Here is an 18,151-nt window from a genome sequence, read left to right on the forward strand (position 1 = left end):
TCACAGAATTTACACCTGTAAGCCAGCTCACTTTCCTTTTCTCTTTATTCTCTCTCTGCCTCACAGTAAATCCCTTCTTCTCCTCCTCCCACAGACTTAACAGCAATCATAATATTCTCTCCTTCATTCATTCATCCATTCCTCCTATTGTCCCTTTTAGCATCTTCCACCCTCTAACCTGCTCTTCCCCTCTTCCTCATCCTGTCTTTTTTTTGCTCTTTTTCTCCGTCTCTCTCTCTTTTTTTTAACAACTACTTCCACCACATATAGCTTTGTCATTCATTTGACCTTGAGAGAAGATTTCCCGGACTCACTGTCGGATTTGGTTACAACCTGACACCATAAAACCACCACCTCTCTCTCTCTCTCTCTCTCTCTCTCTCTCTCTCTCTCTCTCTCTCTCTCTCTCTCTCTCTCTCTCTCTCTCTCTCTCTCTCTCTCTCCTCTCTCTCTCTCTCTCTCTCTCTATCTCTCTCTCACGATATGTAGTCAATCTAACCAAGGATTACAAAGATATGGTTTTCACAGCATATTAACTCATTAATATTTACTACTATGAAACTAAATGACTGAAGACACTCTCAGATTCATGATTTTAAATGAACGTGGAGCAGTGGTGTAGGTTTCTAGCCTGTGTGCTCCCCTGTTCTCTGGTCTTTGTTGTCACAGATTTGAGGTAATTCTCCATCGAAGCTCCAAAAACCTTGTGATTGTTGACTTCCTCGCTCTCTGCCCCCCCCTCATCCTTCACTATCAGGCTATCGATCCATCCACTGCTTCTCTCCCAGCCCTTCATCTGTGCTCCTAAACGAATTGTCTTTTGTCTCGGTCCTCAATCCTGCTCCCAGCTTTTCATCTCCTTTTCTGTTTGTCATTCATTTTCCCCCTCCTGTCTTCCTCCCTTCCCCACCTCCTTTCTCCTTCTCTTCCCTGAGGGCTTCATTGTTACATTTCTAATGTTAATCATATCCCCTTTGTAATTTCACCATCCTCAGCCCTCTCCATCTCCCTTTCTCAGTTCCATTTTCTCCAGGGTCAAACCTACTCTCACTCCTTCTCCTCCTCTCCCTCTTCACCTCCTCCCTCACCCCTTCATCCCCTCCTTTCCTATGACTCCATCTCTCCTCTCGGTGAGGCCCCAGAGACACCCCGTTCTATTTGTAGCCGCTGAACGAGGAATGGGAAATGATGTGGCATTCAGTTCTGTGGCAGACAGACAGGGGAATAGCAAGGAGCCCACAGCCCCCCCCCCTGTCTGCCAGAGCCAAACCACACACACCACACACACACACACACCACACACCACACACACACACCACACACACACACATAGATGTGCGTATGCCCAGACAAATAGATCTGCAGCAGCATTAAACAATCTTTTTATTATCTTCAATATATAGTAGTTATTCCTCTTTTTCCCATCTGCCACATTCATTTGGTTCATCAGCTTGTAAGAATTAAAATAATAGGTTGGATCTGCTGTGTGAAAAAAACTATATTAGAGTGATTATAAATTATTATCACGTAATTAACATAAACCCCAAACAGATATGTAGATACTTGAGTCTCTGTGAGCGTCTACAGCAAAACGTCTTCTTGTTTTTCCATCCTTCCATTTGAACTAATACGCTTTTCTTTTAGAGTAAATTTTTATAAATTTGTTTAATTTGAATTGCAGATTTTAATTAAATTCAAATGATGAATCTAGAGTCTGCTTGGTTATTGGCAATTTGGTGCGTAGTCGTTTCCTCCCTTCTGCTTCCAAAAGAGCAAACCAGCTCTCTGTCCTTTCAGGGGAACCTGAATATGAAAACCTGATGAACCACCTGAGCCTCCTGCAAGCTTGGTTTTCACTCTGCGCCCTCCATCCCTCCATCCCTCCACTTCCATCCCTCCATCCCTCCATCCCTCCATCCCTCCACCTCCATCCTTCCACTCCTGCATCTCTAGTTGCATTTCTGACACAGGACGGCTTTTGGGGCATCTCTCAGGGGGCATCTGATTTACCTCAGTCTTGTTGCTGTTTTAGAGTTGACCTCTAGTGATTCCTTGTTTTTCTTTCACTTGAAGGCCAACCTAACAGAACAGATCAGACTTCCAGCCGGCGTGTATTAAAGGCTGAAACGACTACATTTGGTTTTCATGTCATCCTTGTTGACAGGAAAGGTGTTTGTCCGGACGGCCGTCCTAATCAGTGACATCTTTCAAACTGCTTTTTAAGTTGCTTTATAATTTTAACAATACAGTACCTCATATATCTGTATCTCTGCCCTCCTCCCTTCTGCTCTCTATCGCTCTCAATAATCCTTCCTTCCCACTTGCTCATCTTTAATTTCCTCCCTCTTTCTCTGCCTATCACTATCCATCTTTGCATCTCATCTCCTCGCTCCCTCTAAATCTCTCATCTCTCCTTATCTCTCTCCTCCTCCATCCGTCGTTCATTCCACATTAGAGCAGTAAATTTAGGCATTGGCTGTATTTATACATTATGTGTGGTGAAATAAAAAAGATGAATTCACTTAAATAGCTCTGCAGTGAAGCAATCTGCTGTGCAGTGACTTTGACTCCACACCCACAGCTCCGGTTCTCTGACAGATGTGCTTCATCTATGTTTTATCCAGAGCTTTCAGTTCGATGTTTATCTGTTAGTGTCTGTCCCTTAAGGAGTACAGATTATTTAAGTCCTGTGTTGTGTATGATAGCCCTCTCAGGTTTGCTGGTGTTGGGGTTTTACAGCAGCTCACATTAGCCTGACAATCTGACAGCCCCACATCTGATCACAGCGTGAGGGCTGACAGGTGGAGGAAAAGGTCAGAAGAACAGCCAGAGCTTTTCTCCCTGTGGATTAAAGACAAGACGTGTGAGTCGTGCTCTCCTGTCTTCTGTGGAGCATGGATGAGCCTTAGAAGCTTCACTATCATATCTTTAATTTAGACTCAATCAGTTTGCTGGCCTCCGTGTTTGCAGAAGCAAATTAAAGTTTTTAGTGCCTACCTGCTAAATTTATTCAGAAAGAAAGTGGTGAGAATTTTCATTTAGTGTTATTTGCACAAATTGGACTGATGGAAAATCTGTACCAACTGGACAGATGCTAGCGGTGTGTGTCTCTGTGTGTGTGTGTGTGTGTGTGTGTGTGTGTGTGACGGCTCAGCTCAGTCTCAGAGCTCACCAGGAACTCCACTTCTTTCTCTTATTTCTCTACATGTGTCTCAAACTTTTTCTCTTGTCTCTGTTCGTTTATGATGTAATTCTTGGTTCATGAAGCCCTGGGATACGTGCAGGCTTTTTTCTCAAGTTAAAAACATTTCCAGCTCCTTGTGTGTTTATGTGACGTGAAGTATATTTCATGTTCACATCTCGTCTCTTCGTTCTCCTTGTTAAGTTGTGCAGAGTATAAATCCAGCAGCTGAATACGCACAAACATCACAGACATTGATGCAATATTTTCGAAATAAGTTTGTATCTGTGTGTGTGTGTGTGTGTGTGTGTGGGGGGGGGGGTAGTTCTATATATATATATATATATATATATACATATACACATATACGTACATGCAGAGAGACTTTGACAACATGCCAGCAAAGCTCTTTAGCTGAAGCTTTTTGGCAGCTCAGGTATACTAAGTGCTTTCTCTCTTCATTACTTTCACTCGGCACTGCTCTGTCCCCAGTCCCTTCACGCCCTCCTCCTCCTCCTCCTCCTCCTCCTCACCCCCTCTCTCCCCCCTCTGCCTTCACCATCCTCCTCCTTCTCCTCCTCCTCCTCCTCCTCCTCCTCCTTCTGCCCTTCTCCTGTTGGCATTTCTTTTCATGCTGCCCCTCTGTCTGTCCTTGTAACATTATGCCAGCCCCCCCCCCCCCCCCCCCCGCCCCCATCACCCTCTCGGAGATGCTCTCCACCACGTTGCCACAGAGCCTCTCTTCATTTAACTTGTCTCTCCTGTTTTTCCTCAGTTCCCCCTGCTTCCTTGATTCCCTCTGTTTTTTGTGCACTTCTATTTACTCATTTGTTCCTCAATTGCTTTTATACTTCCTCCATCTCTCCTTCTCCCCTTCATTCATTCACCTTCCATCGTTCTTTCCTTTTATCTGCTTCTCATACCTTGCCTCCTGAGCTTCCTTCCTTCCTTCCTTCCACTGACTGTTTAAACCTCATTCCCTCTTTTCTTTCACACGATATGTCATCGCTTCCTTTTCATACCTTTATTCCCCCCTTCTCTTAACTTTCTCCATCCTACCTTCCTGCCTCAATCTCTTTCAGTCTATACCCCTTCATCTATTCCATCCTCCTTCACTCTTACCTTCTACCGTTTCCTTCCTTCCATCTTTCAATTGCACTCATTCTTTCCTTTTCTCATCCCCTTTTCTTCTTTATTACCTTCCCTTGACGTACCATCCTTCCTTAACCCCCAATCTTTCCATGCAGTCTTTAATTCTTCACCTCCTATTTATGACCTTTCTCCTGTCCTCCTTCTCTTGTTCCTTCCATATCCCTTTCTTGTCTTTCTTCCATGTGCTTTAACTTTCCGTCATAAATATACTCCCTGTTTCTCTTGGTCATTCCTCCCTCTCTCATGCCTCTAACACTCCTTCTCTCCCTGATCAACATACTATAAAGGCAGTAATATATAAAATGTCAAATCAAATAATGCGTGGCTCTGTCTCTCCTCCCAGGTCACCATCAAGGTCTTGTGCATTTCATTTTTAGCTCCGGTATGCATACTGCATTTATTCATGAATGTAACCTAAATGTTTATCCTTTGCTTTGAGGTCACTCTTTTCTTCCTACGTCTCTTAACCATGTTTTCTGTCCATCTTCCTCCTCTCTCTCTCTCTCTCCCCCCCACAACCCCCCCCCCCCCCCCCCCGCCCTGCCCAGACTGGCAGGTTGCTACAACTGGCCCTGTTGCTAGGGGGTGGAGCCCTGGTGCTGATGTCATTCCTTATCGCTCTGGTTGCCGTGTGCATCGGGACGAGACGGCGATTTTACGCACACCCGTCGCTTTCATGCTCTTCGCTGCAGGTCAGTGAACACATGAGCACCAGAACTGTCCAGACACAATCACAGCAGTCCCCGGGTTAAAGGCCACTCATTTCATTATGCACTAAAATACTCTGCTGAGTGACTCACACACACAAACAGATTACTTAATTAACCAATTTAGACAAGGTAACTGGAAGGTTGCAGGGTAATCACATTGGAAACTGACATGCATTTAAATGATAATCCTCACTTACTGATTAAAAAGGCACACAGACTGCACGCTCACATTCTCATTCACAATCCCTCTCGCCCTCAAACTCATTTAGACAAAATCCTATTTTTATGATTGGAGCCCAGCAGAGTCGCAGCGGGCGTCACGCCTGTCCGTTTAATTTCCCCAGTCAGCCCCAATCTGGAGTTGGACAACTGGGAAGTTTCTGGATTCTCACCTCCCAGAACAATATGAAAATGTCATTTTTCTTTTAGAGGAATGTTGGATTTTGCATGTGTTGCCTGTGAGAGGGTTTTTTTCTCAATCTCACTGTGAAAACCACAGAAGCAAAACTCGGCACTAAAGTGGAAATAACTCAGGAGGATTGTGCAGAGGTTTATAGACACATTGTGATTCATCATTTACTGGAACTTTACCGAAAAATGCTCTCAAGTGAAAAATGAAAATGAAGAGCGTGAAAGGACGAGAGTTTAACATCCATATTATTTCTGGATTGACATTTGACTGCTCCTTCAAATAGAATCATTTTGCAAGCTGCAGGGATTGAAAAGCTTTTCTCTCTTTAGCCTCAGCAAACAAACACACACAGGAACTTCTACAGCCTGAAAACATGCTGACAAGTGGAGTAGGAGGGCCACTGGTTCTGCATGTATTACACTTATAGTTATATTTTTGATGTCTTTAATTGAGTCTCCTGGATGCTGCTGGAGGTTTTGGTATTTCAACACAAACTCTAAAGAGGTGCTTCATTATTTTAACAATATAATAAGTTGATATCATTTGAGAGCTTGGGAAACAGATCAGTGTTTGATGAATAATTGATCATACAAACAAACAGTAGAAACTTGTTTGACCATAACCAGAGAGGGAGTAAATAGTAAAGAGTGTTTTTTTGGGTGGACTATAAAGCGTCCCCCAGTGGGCGATAGATCACACACTCACTTCCTAACAAGCAACCACCTCTTTAAAGCTTGTTTTTCACACCGCCTGTGTTCATATTTGTGTTTTGGTGAAATTATGCAGCCCGTGTATTTAGATTTTCATGCAGGAAAGTGCCAGAGCTTGTTTGTTTTCCCACAAGATGAATTCCCTTTGAAGAAATAATGATTGATGGCTTGTCCTGTGTTGCGCTGCCATCCATCTCCTCCCCCGTCTCCCCAACACTCCCCCCCCCCCCCTCGCCTTTTACTTTCACCTTCCCTCATCCCTCCATCCGTTCCTTTCCCACTTTTATCAGACTCTGACCCTTTTGATCAAGTTTGATTTCTTCCTCAATGTGCAACACGAGCTGAATGACTCGTCCTCAGGTCATTCACATCTTCTCTCCACCGAGTTGATGCTCATTTTTCAAATTTTTCTAGTATTTCTTAACTGCTTGGTACATGACTGCTATAAAAAAAAAGGAAAAAATGTATGTGTTCAAATCCCATGAAGCCAAAACTCATTAAACTTTCCAGGAGACCCATTTTACATCAGAGAGAGTTTGTTCTGAATGTACTTTGTGATTCAATTATTAATCAAGGAAGTAGAGATGAAATATTGACACCTACTGGGAAATACATCATGTTGAAGCTTTAAAAACAACAAAACTTTGAAATGTGATTCATTCATGTGCATTAATCTGAGGTTAAACTGATCAGCATAACCTCTGACACAACAAGACTTTCTAGATTTTTCTTTCCCTTGTAGTAATCCCTTCTGCGTCTCTTCCAGTCGTCCTCCAGGCCTGCAGCTTGGTCCTCTACCCCATCAAGTTCATCGAGAGCATCAACCTGAGGATCTACCACGAGTTCAACTGGGGCTACGGCCTGGCCTGGGGTGGGACCATCTTCTCCTTCGGCGGGGGAATCCTGTACTGCCTCAATCCCAAGAACTACGAGGAGTACTATTAGGTCAGATTCAAGGTGGAAACTCTACAGTTACATGCCAGGAGGGTCGTTCAGGGGGTCGGGGGGGGGGGGGGGTTGGAGTTTGTGTGGGTGGTGATGGTGGTGGGGCAGCTTTTAAAGGTTCAGTTCCCAAGAGCTGTGAGGATTACTGTTCACTGGATTACGGTCTGGAGATTTATTTTCTTGCCTTCACTCAACATAAGTGTGGGAGCTGAGACTGATGGGTATTTGAACCGGCAGCCAAAAAGTCAGCAGGCCCGTCCTGGGCAGGGGTGGGGGGATGGGTAGGGGTCTTACTGGTTTACTCCAAGGACTCATGACACAGCTGGGACGCACTGGAAACCATCTTCTATGTGAAAGAAACAACAAGAACTGCTGGATTTTTGTCCCCAGTGACGACCCACTACTAAAGAAACAAGATGTCAGACTGGGAGGCTTTTACCGCACGTTTACACACGCATGCACATGCAAAAAGAAATGTATATCTTCACCTGTTAACATCAAATTCTTGTGCTTGACATCTTCAAAAAGCCCCAGACCCTTGCTCCATCTGCACATCATCATCGTCACCATCATCATCATCATCATCAGTGGCACTGAGAGTTGTTTCCAAACGTCCTCGGGAGTTCCTTAACTTTCTCAAGGACGTAGAAGAGGCCACAGTTGCGCCTCATAAGACAGATAGATTACTCTTGGGGGGGGGAGGCTAAGAGAGGGGAATAAAATGAAGACACCCGATCAATATTGTGTTATCGAACCACTTGTCTGTTCGTATGGCAACCCACAGGGTGTGCACGGGCGGCTGTCACGACCGATTAGCCCTGGTCCGAGGTGTGAGACGGGGCTGGACTCAGCTGCCTCCCGGGCTCTGCTGAATTTCAGGTCCCAGTTGAGGGAGGTTTTTATGCATCGCGACATTCAGAACATCCTTCCTCCTCTGGTGCAGCACGATGAAGTGTCCTCTCTGTGGCCATGTTTACATGCACAGCAGTGGTGTGCGAGAGTTCAGATTTATGAATCTTAAGTGCCCGTCTCAGCTGGAGGGAGAGAGAAGTCGCAGATTGCAACCAACTGAATTACTGCTCCCCCCCCCCCCCCCCCCCCCCACCCACCCCTGCCTGGCCTTGCATAGAGACTTCAGAGCGAATGTTTGGTTCATCTGTTGTGAGTCTCTGCAGGAACGTGGAGTTACTCTTTATGTAGATCTCATTCTGAGGTACCAGAAACAGAATGATTCTCAGTTTCAGGTGATGATACATTCATGAAAACACAACTATGAATAGCCCTAAATTCTACACACTGGTCATTTAAGTGTTTCTAATTCAGAAAAAATCATTTTATCATCTGAAAATAAAGTTCATTCATAATAATGGCAAAGCTTTCCTTGCAATCAGTGCATTACTATATGCATGTAAACACAGCTACTGAAGCTGACTATTTATAAACCACAGCAGTGTATCTAGGCCACGTTTCATTAACAGTAAATTGCTCTCTCCTTGTCTGCAGTAAATGTCAGGGATCAGTGGAGAAGGCGCCTGGCGTGCAGCTGCTGGCTCGGAGGGAGCAAATGTCAGATGTCGCCATGGATGGCTGCTTGTACAGATATCGACAATAAGTATTGTTTTGTAGCATCACCTCCTTTCAGTAAAAGATCATCCGACAGCAGCTGCGTAATTGAACATAAACAGTATTTATCTGGTTTCCACTGCCTCAGGGTTTGGCTCTAATCAGCTGTAGTTTGGGTGGTCGCCAAGGATCCAGTGTAATTCCTGGACGGAGCCAGTTTTGTATCTTCTAAGCTGATTTTGAACTTGAGATTGGGCGATAAAACAGGCAGATGCTGCTATTTTTATCTGTCATTCTGCAAAAACATTGTGTTCTCAGCTCCCCTGTGTGCTGAATTACTTTCCCTCACCCCCCTGACCTCCGTCCTGCATTCAAAACACAGTCTGTTATTTCACTAGTGCACCAGGGAGCCAGAATGTAAAATATGACATTTTGGAAATACAAACGGTATCTTTATCTGTCCTCGCAGTTCTCTCATATTTGCTGCGGCGCTGACAAGCACCCATCCCCCCAAAATAGGATCTAGGCTTCCTCCCTGGCCACCTTGATAAAAAGTGGACCTGTGCAGCCACCGTACGACTCGTGCAGCAGGCAGAAGTCCATCTGTTTTATAGGAAGTGACACGACACAGACAAATCATCTCCTCTGTTGTTGATGATGAAAAGTGGTGTTTGTCTTTCTGCCTGTCAGTTAAACACTACGACTGAGATCGGATGTGACGCACAGGTGACAGTTTACATTACTGCCTCTATTTACAGTCTGTCAATAAAATACTTACTGAGATAAATTAAACACCTATACACTGTACAAGCTGGAATTATACAATGTTAACTGCAGCTCTTAAGAGAGTAATTAATTTGACTAATCACTGAGCACAGATTGAATAATGACGACCTCTAGTAAAGAGTAACCTGTGAGAAATGAGAGGTAACAGAGCAATTCAATCTGAACTGTTTGTTGTGTTAAACTGAAGGAAGAAATCAACTTTGCTGGAGGAGATCTAATAAGTTATTATTATTATATGATTTAAAATAAAGGATGATTTATTGATTATTGATATCAGGAATGTAACCGGAGTTTCAGAATCCCATGGAAGGTTGAAACTGAAAGTCTGTCCCACAACTCTCTTTCCTATTTAACATCTTTGTGACTGACGCACTTATCATCTGTGACCAAACCTGCACCTTCTTTCAAAATCACTTTCTCTGTCCATCTTCATACCAGATCCGATCCGATGTGGAGACACCTGGTTTCCTCACTCTTACAAATGTTAAAGTTGAAAAAGACCTGTCCTAGCTGCAGGGGGTGACTGGGAGAGTATGAGCTGGTGTATCGTGTCTCAAGGTGCAACCTGTGAACCCAGAGCTTGTGTTCCATCAACTGCTGAAGCCGAGGGGTCTCCTCACTTGTGGACTTTGTGAGACCATCTCTGTCAATCTGAGACGCTGTGAAGTGTCAGGACTGAATCTGTCAGAGACGCTCTGCTCATATCTCAAAAGTGTTTCAAAGAAGAAGACCTGCTGGCTGTCATCTCTCCTCCTTTAGATCTTCCTTCTCCTCTTCGCCTCCCGATGAACATTGATCTCTGATGCAACCGATTTGAGACCCTTGATGTGCAATCACACTCAAGTTCTAAAGCTGAGCAGATGTCTGTACCTCAACAATCAGATCCCTCACCATCACAGCTCCATATTTAACATGAACTTGTTAAGTACTTCCAGTGTAATTTGTCATTCTCGATATAGCAAGTCCTAAACATTCATTTGTTACTTCCTCTTCCGCTGCACTTACCTAGCACAGTGTGTATTTCATTGCTTCCCACGGACAAACTATTTACACTGCAATTTTACGAGCTGTAATCCGGAGCATTAATGGATGTGGTAAACTTGTGGGCACGATGTGGCGGAGAGCGAAGCCACTTAATCTCACTTTACAAGCTCTGTCAGGCAGCCGTAAACCTCCTGATGTAGATTCACTGTGTGTTTACTCTCAGCTGATGGACGTCAGGTGAAAATAGGCAACAGGGGCACCAGAGTCCCTCAGCGTCCCCCGTGCAGTTTGTTGAGCACTGAGTGAAAACAGAGAGAGTGCCCACTTTTACAGCCAGGATTCCATTATTCATACCGAGCTATGTGGGTCAACGGGTGCATTTCAGCACGCTAAGTTTCAAAGATGTCCCTGCTGGCCGCTGACGGGGGGGGGGGGGGGGGGGGGGGGGGCTTCAGTTAATCAGTCTCTGCCTTTGTTTGGTCACTAGATTTGTTTTTGGCAGCGCTCCGTGTCACATGACTCGGTGTGTTGTCGCTCCCGAGGGAACAGAAGCCCTGAAACGATGGACTGTAACAGAGATCATCACCACCAGTATGATGTCCAGTACCCAGTATGGCCACTACTGTGTTTAATACTGTACGAGTGTTTTTGTTACCTAGAAACGTCTCTGTGCTTTGGTGGTGTAGAGGGGCCTTAGGCACTAACACTGTAACAGACCTGGGCTCAAACATACAGGAGTGGTTTCAAATATCCTCATCCTCATACTGAAAGAACAGTTTAAATATATTATTTCAAATATAATAAAATATTCCTGATTTGCAGTCGTAGTCTGGTATCGTAGTATTCCTAGATACAAACGCTCTTAAATGGGGATAACGCCTCTGCCAGATATTTCCAGATGAAAGACTTCCTGCTTTATTGTGTAGTAGTTGTAACATTGTGCAGCTGTTTCGTTCACACGTCTTTAATCCCAGAGGTGGCAGTGCAGCTCTGGCAGAGCAGAAAACAAACGTACAGTAACGTGGAGCAGATGCAGTCGCTGCATGTCCTGATTCTTAGTTGGCAGCAGGAATCAGTGTCAGTAGCAGTGATGAGCCTCTGATTATAAATGACAATGTAAATGTGCCTGCGCTGCTTTCACAACTGACCTACATGCTTTGATTTTTAATGAAGCACTTCACTGTGTTTCCGTTTAAATTAGATTATTTGCGTTCGGCCTCTCGGTGTAATTTCAACGGGGTCATATACGAATTTGAGGATGTAAACGCCCCCTGTAGTTCTGGGCCCTGAAGGGCGTCTGACCCACGCTGCTTCTCTGGATGTTTCCTCCCAGGTCTGACTCGTAGTTATTAGCATTTGTTTGGTTATTAATTCGCTGATGAGAAGTAGAGGCTCACAAACAGAGACGACTCTGTTTCATGCATCATCTCCCAGTAGACTGCAGAGAAACGCTGTCTAATGATGAGCGTAGGGATTTAGGCTGTTTGTGTGTCTGTGTGTGTGTGTGTGTGTGAATGACAGCAGAAGACTGTAATTGTGTCTGATGGAAGACTGTGTGTGTGTGTGTGTTGGCATGTTCTAGATGCCGTTGTAGAGATGTCAGTAATCAGCATTTATCTCTTTGTACGTTGGAACATTAAAGCACTGAACAGAAGGTCTCACTCTTGATTTCACTCTGTTGTTTCTTTTGTCACCTCTCTGAATGTGTGTTGTCGTGTTTCCTGATAGAACCAGGGGAGGTCACCAGCTGCTTTCCAGGTACGCTGAGGTAACCACAGCTAGCAGGTGGTGCAGGAGCTTCCAGAAAGAGGCTAAACAAACACACACAGGATAATAAATCTGTCTTTTCCCTCATTAATTCAGTCATTAAGTTCAGGATTCATTTGTAGTGTAAATTCTGTGTCTATGCCTCTGTCCTGCTGACGATGCAGTTTGTTACACAATCACTTATGAAATCCAGGACGTCTCCAAACTCAGATTTGGAATTGAAGCTGCTTTCTAAACGCCAAAGGGAAAATGTGTGCATTTGACAACAGCAGAGATTTATAAATACATGAGGATGTGCTTAAATAGCAGGTAGCGCATGTTGAATCTACTAGAACAGAGAATCACGACACAGTCCACATACTGTCACTTCTGTTACTAAACTTAAACCACTGGATGCTAGTTAGGGGGGGGGGGAACAAACATTCCTCCTACCAATTAGGAGTTGAATTGCCAATAGCTAATGTACGTTGAGGCTCTGTGGGGTCAGAGCACTTGATCACAACAACAGTTTCTCCTGAAAAACACAAAGCAAATTCTGACATCATCTCAACATTCAGCTCCACGAGGCTAATAACAGCCAGTGAGCAAAACCAAGAGCCCCAGGTCAGTTTTTTTTGGAAATGGAGCACTTTGTGATGGCTGCTGTGACGAGGATACATCAAGTTCCCTGCAAGAGACAGGAACTCCTCACGTTACATAAACGTCTGTGGTGATGCTGCACATGGGAAACTGTGGCTGCAGCAGTGGGACGCTCTGGGACAAAGAACCTCCAGGAGAGTCGCAGGTCGGTGATAGAGCGGCGCCTTGTCAACCTGGATTAACACCCATCATCGCCCTGAGTTCACTTGACGTCTGCCACAATCAACTTCTGTGAAACACAAACACACAATCAGGGGGGCGACTGAACGATCTGAACCTAACAAACAACACCACACTGAACTGTGTCAACCTCTCATGTAGTTATTTTAGAATCAGCTGCAGCTTTGTGTGGTTTTCTGGGTCCTGAGGGAGAAAAACCTCTTTCCAAGATTCTCTGGCCCAGTTCACAGAAGAGACTGGTCTCTCTAACCTGTGGTTATACTGCCCCCAGCTGTACAAACTGTGCCAGTGTGTTTTAAAACCATGATTCTCCACAGACATGAAACAATATTAAAGTGCCCCTCCCCTTTTGAATGTGTTCTGCTTATAGTTCCTTATCCTGGATGTTTAACACAAGCACACACCAGCAAGTCTTTGACATCACAACAAATTTGAAGCTAATTATGAATTTATTCAAAGAGTTACTTTGACGTCACTGTTACCATGATTACAAGTGATGCTTAGTGGGGTCAAAGGTCAAACTGGAAACTTCTCCTGGTGTTAAATCGCTCTTCAAGACACAAAACAACAAGGACGAGTCAACACAGGAATTCATAGGACTGTGACTTCGACAGGTTTACATCATGTCAACATCCCTGAGAGGAGCAGCTCAGACGTACAGTAAGTACATGTTACCCCTCCCACACACACACACACACACACACACACACACACACACACACACACACACACACACACACACACACACACAGACTCTCCATGTGAAGACAGCAGCACCTGGTCCGTCCCGCCAGCGGCTGCATGCTTGGGAATCCCAGTCAGGCCCTGAGTTTCTGTTTTTGGAACTCTTCATTCACTCCCAGCTCACTCCCAGTGCTGGTGAATAACCGAGAGACTGAGACCATCATATCATCGGATCTATTAATAGCTGTACGGTCTTAAGTGCGTGCCACACCGTGCTGTAATGGAGCCATTACAGTAACGCACGTCCTGCTCCTGGAAACCCAAAGTGGGCACATCACTTTATCAACAGATCTGATATTAATAGGCCGCAGGTCTGTAGCAGCTAGCTACAGTAAGGGGGCACTTTGCCACCAGAGAGGAGGGAGGGTATTTTCTGAATCTGAGGCAACAGAGGCCTCATGTGATGGTCTTCAAAACAACTGGTCCAGGGGCTGATCCAGGGACAGGGACAGAGGGGCCACTGGTCCCAGCTGGAATCTGATTGGCCCCTAAGGTGCTTTCAAACTTTTTACTTTTAAAATAAATTAAGTGATATACGGCTTTGCTTAAAATACAGGAATGTGTCAGTGACGGAGCAGCAGCTTACGCTTGATTCCAATCTGTGCGTCTGTTGACTTCAGACCTAATTGTCCCCAAGGGAAAATTAGATTTCACAGCCAGTTCCTCACAGACACATGTCAACACACAGGCCACCCACAGGCAGGACAGTACAACCATGAAACATAAAACAGACTATCGGCTTCAGGTGTTCAACTCTGGTGAACTTTGACCCACAACATTATCTTAGTGTGTGTTCAACCGGGCCCTGAACTGAGCTGTGCACTGAATCAGGAATTTTGCATGGATGTTGGCCCCTCTCTGAAAAGTGTGGCCCCTGGTTTAGAAAAATCCAGATCCTCCCATGAACTGGTCCCTCACTGGAAAGCTGATCACTTTCTCATGTTCTAAACTCATGAACATCACAATGTTATAACTTTATAAACCAATGAACATCAGAGTAAACACTAAACTCACATTATGATCAGACTCATAGATAGAAGCCGTATGAATGGTCCCGTGTTGACATTGGCTGGTGACCTGTCACGTGAGCACCACCCACTGGGAGGTGAAAGTTGGTTGACTCACCTTGATGCGCGCCGCCTCTTCCTCCTCCTCCTCCTCATCCTCCCTGTGTACGGAAATACTCTTCCCCCGGAGGTGTCCGCCGGGTGTCACATTTTACGCATGGCGTCCTTCGCAGGGAATGGGAGCCCGGCGCAGCGCCACCTCGAAGAACCCTGCTCCTATTTAGAGGAGGGAATGCTCCCGGCTGCCCCCCCTGCCCGCACACCTGCTCCTCTCCGTCAGCCCCAGTGTGACAGCCCGGGCCCGTCCTCCTCCTGCTCCTCCTGCTCCTCCTGCTGCTCCTGCCTGCCACCCCGGAGCTCCGTGCCTCTGGCCGTGTGTTGTGGGTCTGCTCTCTGGGTGTCTCCTCGCTCCTGCCGGTGGATCTAACCTGCTTGTTTAGTTCAATCACACACAACTGGTTGTTAACTTTGTTTGTGTCTTTACACCCGGTGCCCTGTCATCGATGGCGGAGGGTGTGCGCCCCGAGGACTACTGCGATGAGCCGGCGGAGGACGACTTTGGGGAGATCATCAAGTGTCGATCTGGTAGGAGATCACAGATTCCCTCTAGTGTGTGTGTGTGTGTGTGTATATTGATGTGCCCCCCCCCCCCCCTCCCCAGGCAGACCAGATGCTTGTCTATGTAATATTAAAGACCCTCTGACCTAAAGTGTCCTGCAGAGGATGCAACTCCTCAGAAACGAGCCCACACTCCATCACTGACACCAGGACTTCCATTTACCATCACAGTTAGAGTCAGGATGTTCTCTGTGCCTCCTCGTCCTCTCTCTGAGCACCACACCTCCTTCTGGGTACAACCAGGAGGAGGTGTGGTGCAGATGTGATGGAAGAAACTGGTTCAAATCAGAGTTCCACACTTGCCTGCATGTGGCAGATGTAATTATGATGATTTGTGATTACAGAGACAGTCTCTGTCGCCACATGGCTCCATTTCCAGTGCTTATAATGAAGTGAACAGGTACATTCTGTAGATCTGACAAAGAACACTGCTGTGTGTGAGTGTGTGTGTGTGTCTGTGTGTGTGTGTGTGTTATTCCTCTAGTTGATTGGATGAGCTGGTTTTCATGTGGTCTGTGTGCAGTCTACTCTGAGACGTTGTCATATTACCAGTGATTGCTGTGGAGGATTTAAAGTGGGTGTGTCTGGACACTTTGCTTCCTCTCACTGCTGCTGGTCCTTGTGTTTCTGAATACCAGGACCACATTTCACATGGAACAACCTCTTTGCTCTGGTTGCAAAGACAATACTGGATCTTTGTTGTATTTTCAAACCTTAAAATTTAAAAATGTCTAAATCACAATTCTCTACCACTTATGTTGAATAAAGGCAAAAAGTTGTTATAGTAATTTTCATCCGTGCCATGATGCTGTGGTGCACTTTGTAAAACTTGCAACACTTGATAATTTACTATCAGATTCAACTTGGACAACATTTACTACATTTCATATTTCTGTCAGGTTCCCACTAAATAAAAGAAACTGTGAGTAAAGTAAAGTAAAGTATTATAATATTAAATAGTCTATAACCCCTGAAATGTATTGGGGTATCAGTATAAAGTAGTATTATAAAGGAAAGCACTGTTCCTTGCTGTAGGTCGGTGTGTTGGACCCACAGCAGATCATGGAAGCATACAACAAGCCCATAAATGCTGCCGCTTCCACCGATGTGATAATCTTGTTTGCTGAGGCTATTTATATCCTGTGAAATTCCACATGGAGCGTGTTTACTTCACGTAAATCCACCTCTTTACTCAAATCCCTGAACTGTCCAGCTCTATATTCCCCATCATGAATCTTCTGCAGAACAAAATCAGGGCTGGAATGTTTCCGGCCTAACTCGCCACCCCGTGCCCCACCCAGGGCTAAAAGCGTCCCTGGTGAAAGTGGTGTCCGTGGGGGGGGGGCCCTCGCGGCACGTTGGGATGAGTCGGAGGCGCTGGAGGTTTTATCTCCCGTTATAGCGCTTGTAAATACTGGGTGACCTATAATTGTCCACTGAGTCAAAAACAGTGACTGAGACGGACAGGTGGACGGTAGAGTTGACAGAGTCTGGGACAGGTGGAGGTGAATCTCCTCTCGTCCACTTGTCTCTCTGTCTGTGTAAATAACTTTTTTCTGTCTGCTCAAATAAAACCTGTCGTGTCTCTCTCTCTCTCTCTCTCTCTCTCTTTCTCTCTTTCTCTCTCTCTCTCTCTCTCTCTCTCTCTCTCTCTCTCTCTCTCTCTCTCTCTCTCTCTCTCTCTCTCTCTCATCTCTGTGTGTGTGTGTTTACCCCGTCCTCCCCGGGTACAGCTGGTGGGTCATCTCATGCTGTAAATAGCGGTCAGCTGGCCTGTTGGTCGGCTGCAGCGTGTTGTCACATAGCCTTCTTTGGAGGTTTGCCACCCCCCCCCCCCCCCCCCCCCTCCGTCCTCTCTATCTTCTCTTTCCATCTCTTACTCCCTTTTTCCTACTTCCCCTCTTCCATTTCTTTCCAGTTTTCTCCACGCCCTCTCTCCATCTGTCTTTTTACGTCTCCCTCTTCCTCTGTTTTTCATTCAAAATCCTCTGCTTCTGCTTTGCTCCCGAACAAAAGCGTATTTTTCTTCGTTCCTTCAAAGTGAAACTTTGATTTCCTTGTTTCTGTCTCTCTCTCTCTCTCTTTTTAAATGACCTCGTCTCTCTCTCTCTCTCTCTCTCTCTCTCTCTCTCTCTCTCTCTCTCTCTCTCTCTTTCTCTATCCTTGTCATATTTTACCACCCCGACTGTCTGACAGGGGCTAAATGTAGCTGTCTGTCTCTGTGCTGAAGGCCCCACTGCACATAGTTGACATATATACACATATATACTTTATGATGTCATGTTGCCATGTATCCAGACGTCCGCATTTAAACCACTTCTAATTCGTGCACAAACTTTGGAAACAGCCATGTTCATTTTCTTATTTCTGTTTCATCAAATGTAAAATAGTTTAAGAAAATTCCCGTCACAAATAATATCATGAATATTTGTATGCACCAGTGGCCGGAGGCATTTCTGTTTTTTGGATTCGTCCATTCTTGTAACACGATATCTCAAGAAACGCCTTGAGGAGGTTTTTTCAAATTTAGTAGAAACTTTCAATGGACTTGACGATGAGCTTAGATTTTGGTGGTTGTAGGTCAAAGGTCAAGGTCACAGTTGCCTCTTGAACATGATTTCTCAAGTCTGGCTTTAGGGAATTTATTTGAATGTGTGTGTGTCTGTGTTCTTTTATAAATTGGCTTTAATATT

At 45.1% G+C, this 18,151-nt stretch overlaps 1 protein-coding gene across 1 annotated transcript in view; it reads left to right on the plus strand.

Annotated features, from left to right (window-relative positions):
• Positions 1–7,121, plus strand: part of LOC128431169 (transmembrane protein 47-like) — a 10,653-nt gene extending 3,532 nt beyond the window's left edge. The window contains 4 exon segments of the mRNA XM_053417402.1: positions 4,882–4,898; positions 4,900–4,992; positions 4,995–5,025; positions 6,932–7,121. Coding sequence (XP_053273377.1) covers positions 4,882–4,898; positions 4,900–4,992; positions 4,995–5,025; positions 6,932–7,110 — 320 coding nt within the window. The 3' untranslated portion in view covers positions 7,111–7,121.
• Positions 7,122–18,151: the final 11,030 nt, after the last annotated feature.

Source organism: Pleuronectes platessa, chromosome 24 (genome assembly GCF_947347685.1).
Source record: "Pleuronectes platessa chromosome 24, fPlePla1.1, whole genome shotgun sequence".
NCBI lineage: Eukaryota > Metazoa > Chordata > Actinopteri > Pleuronectiformes > Pleuronectidae > Pleuronectes > Pleuronectes platessa.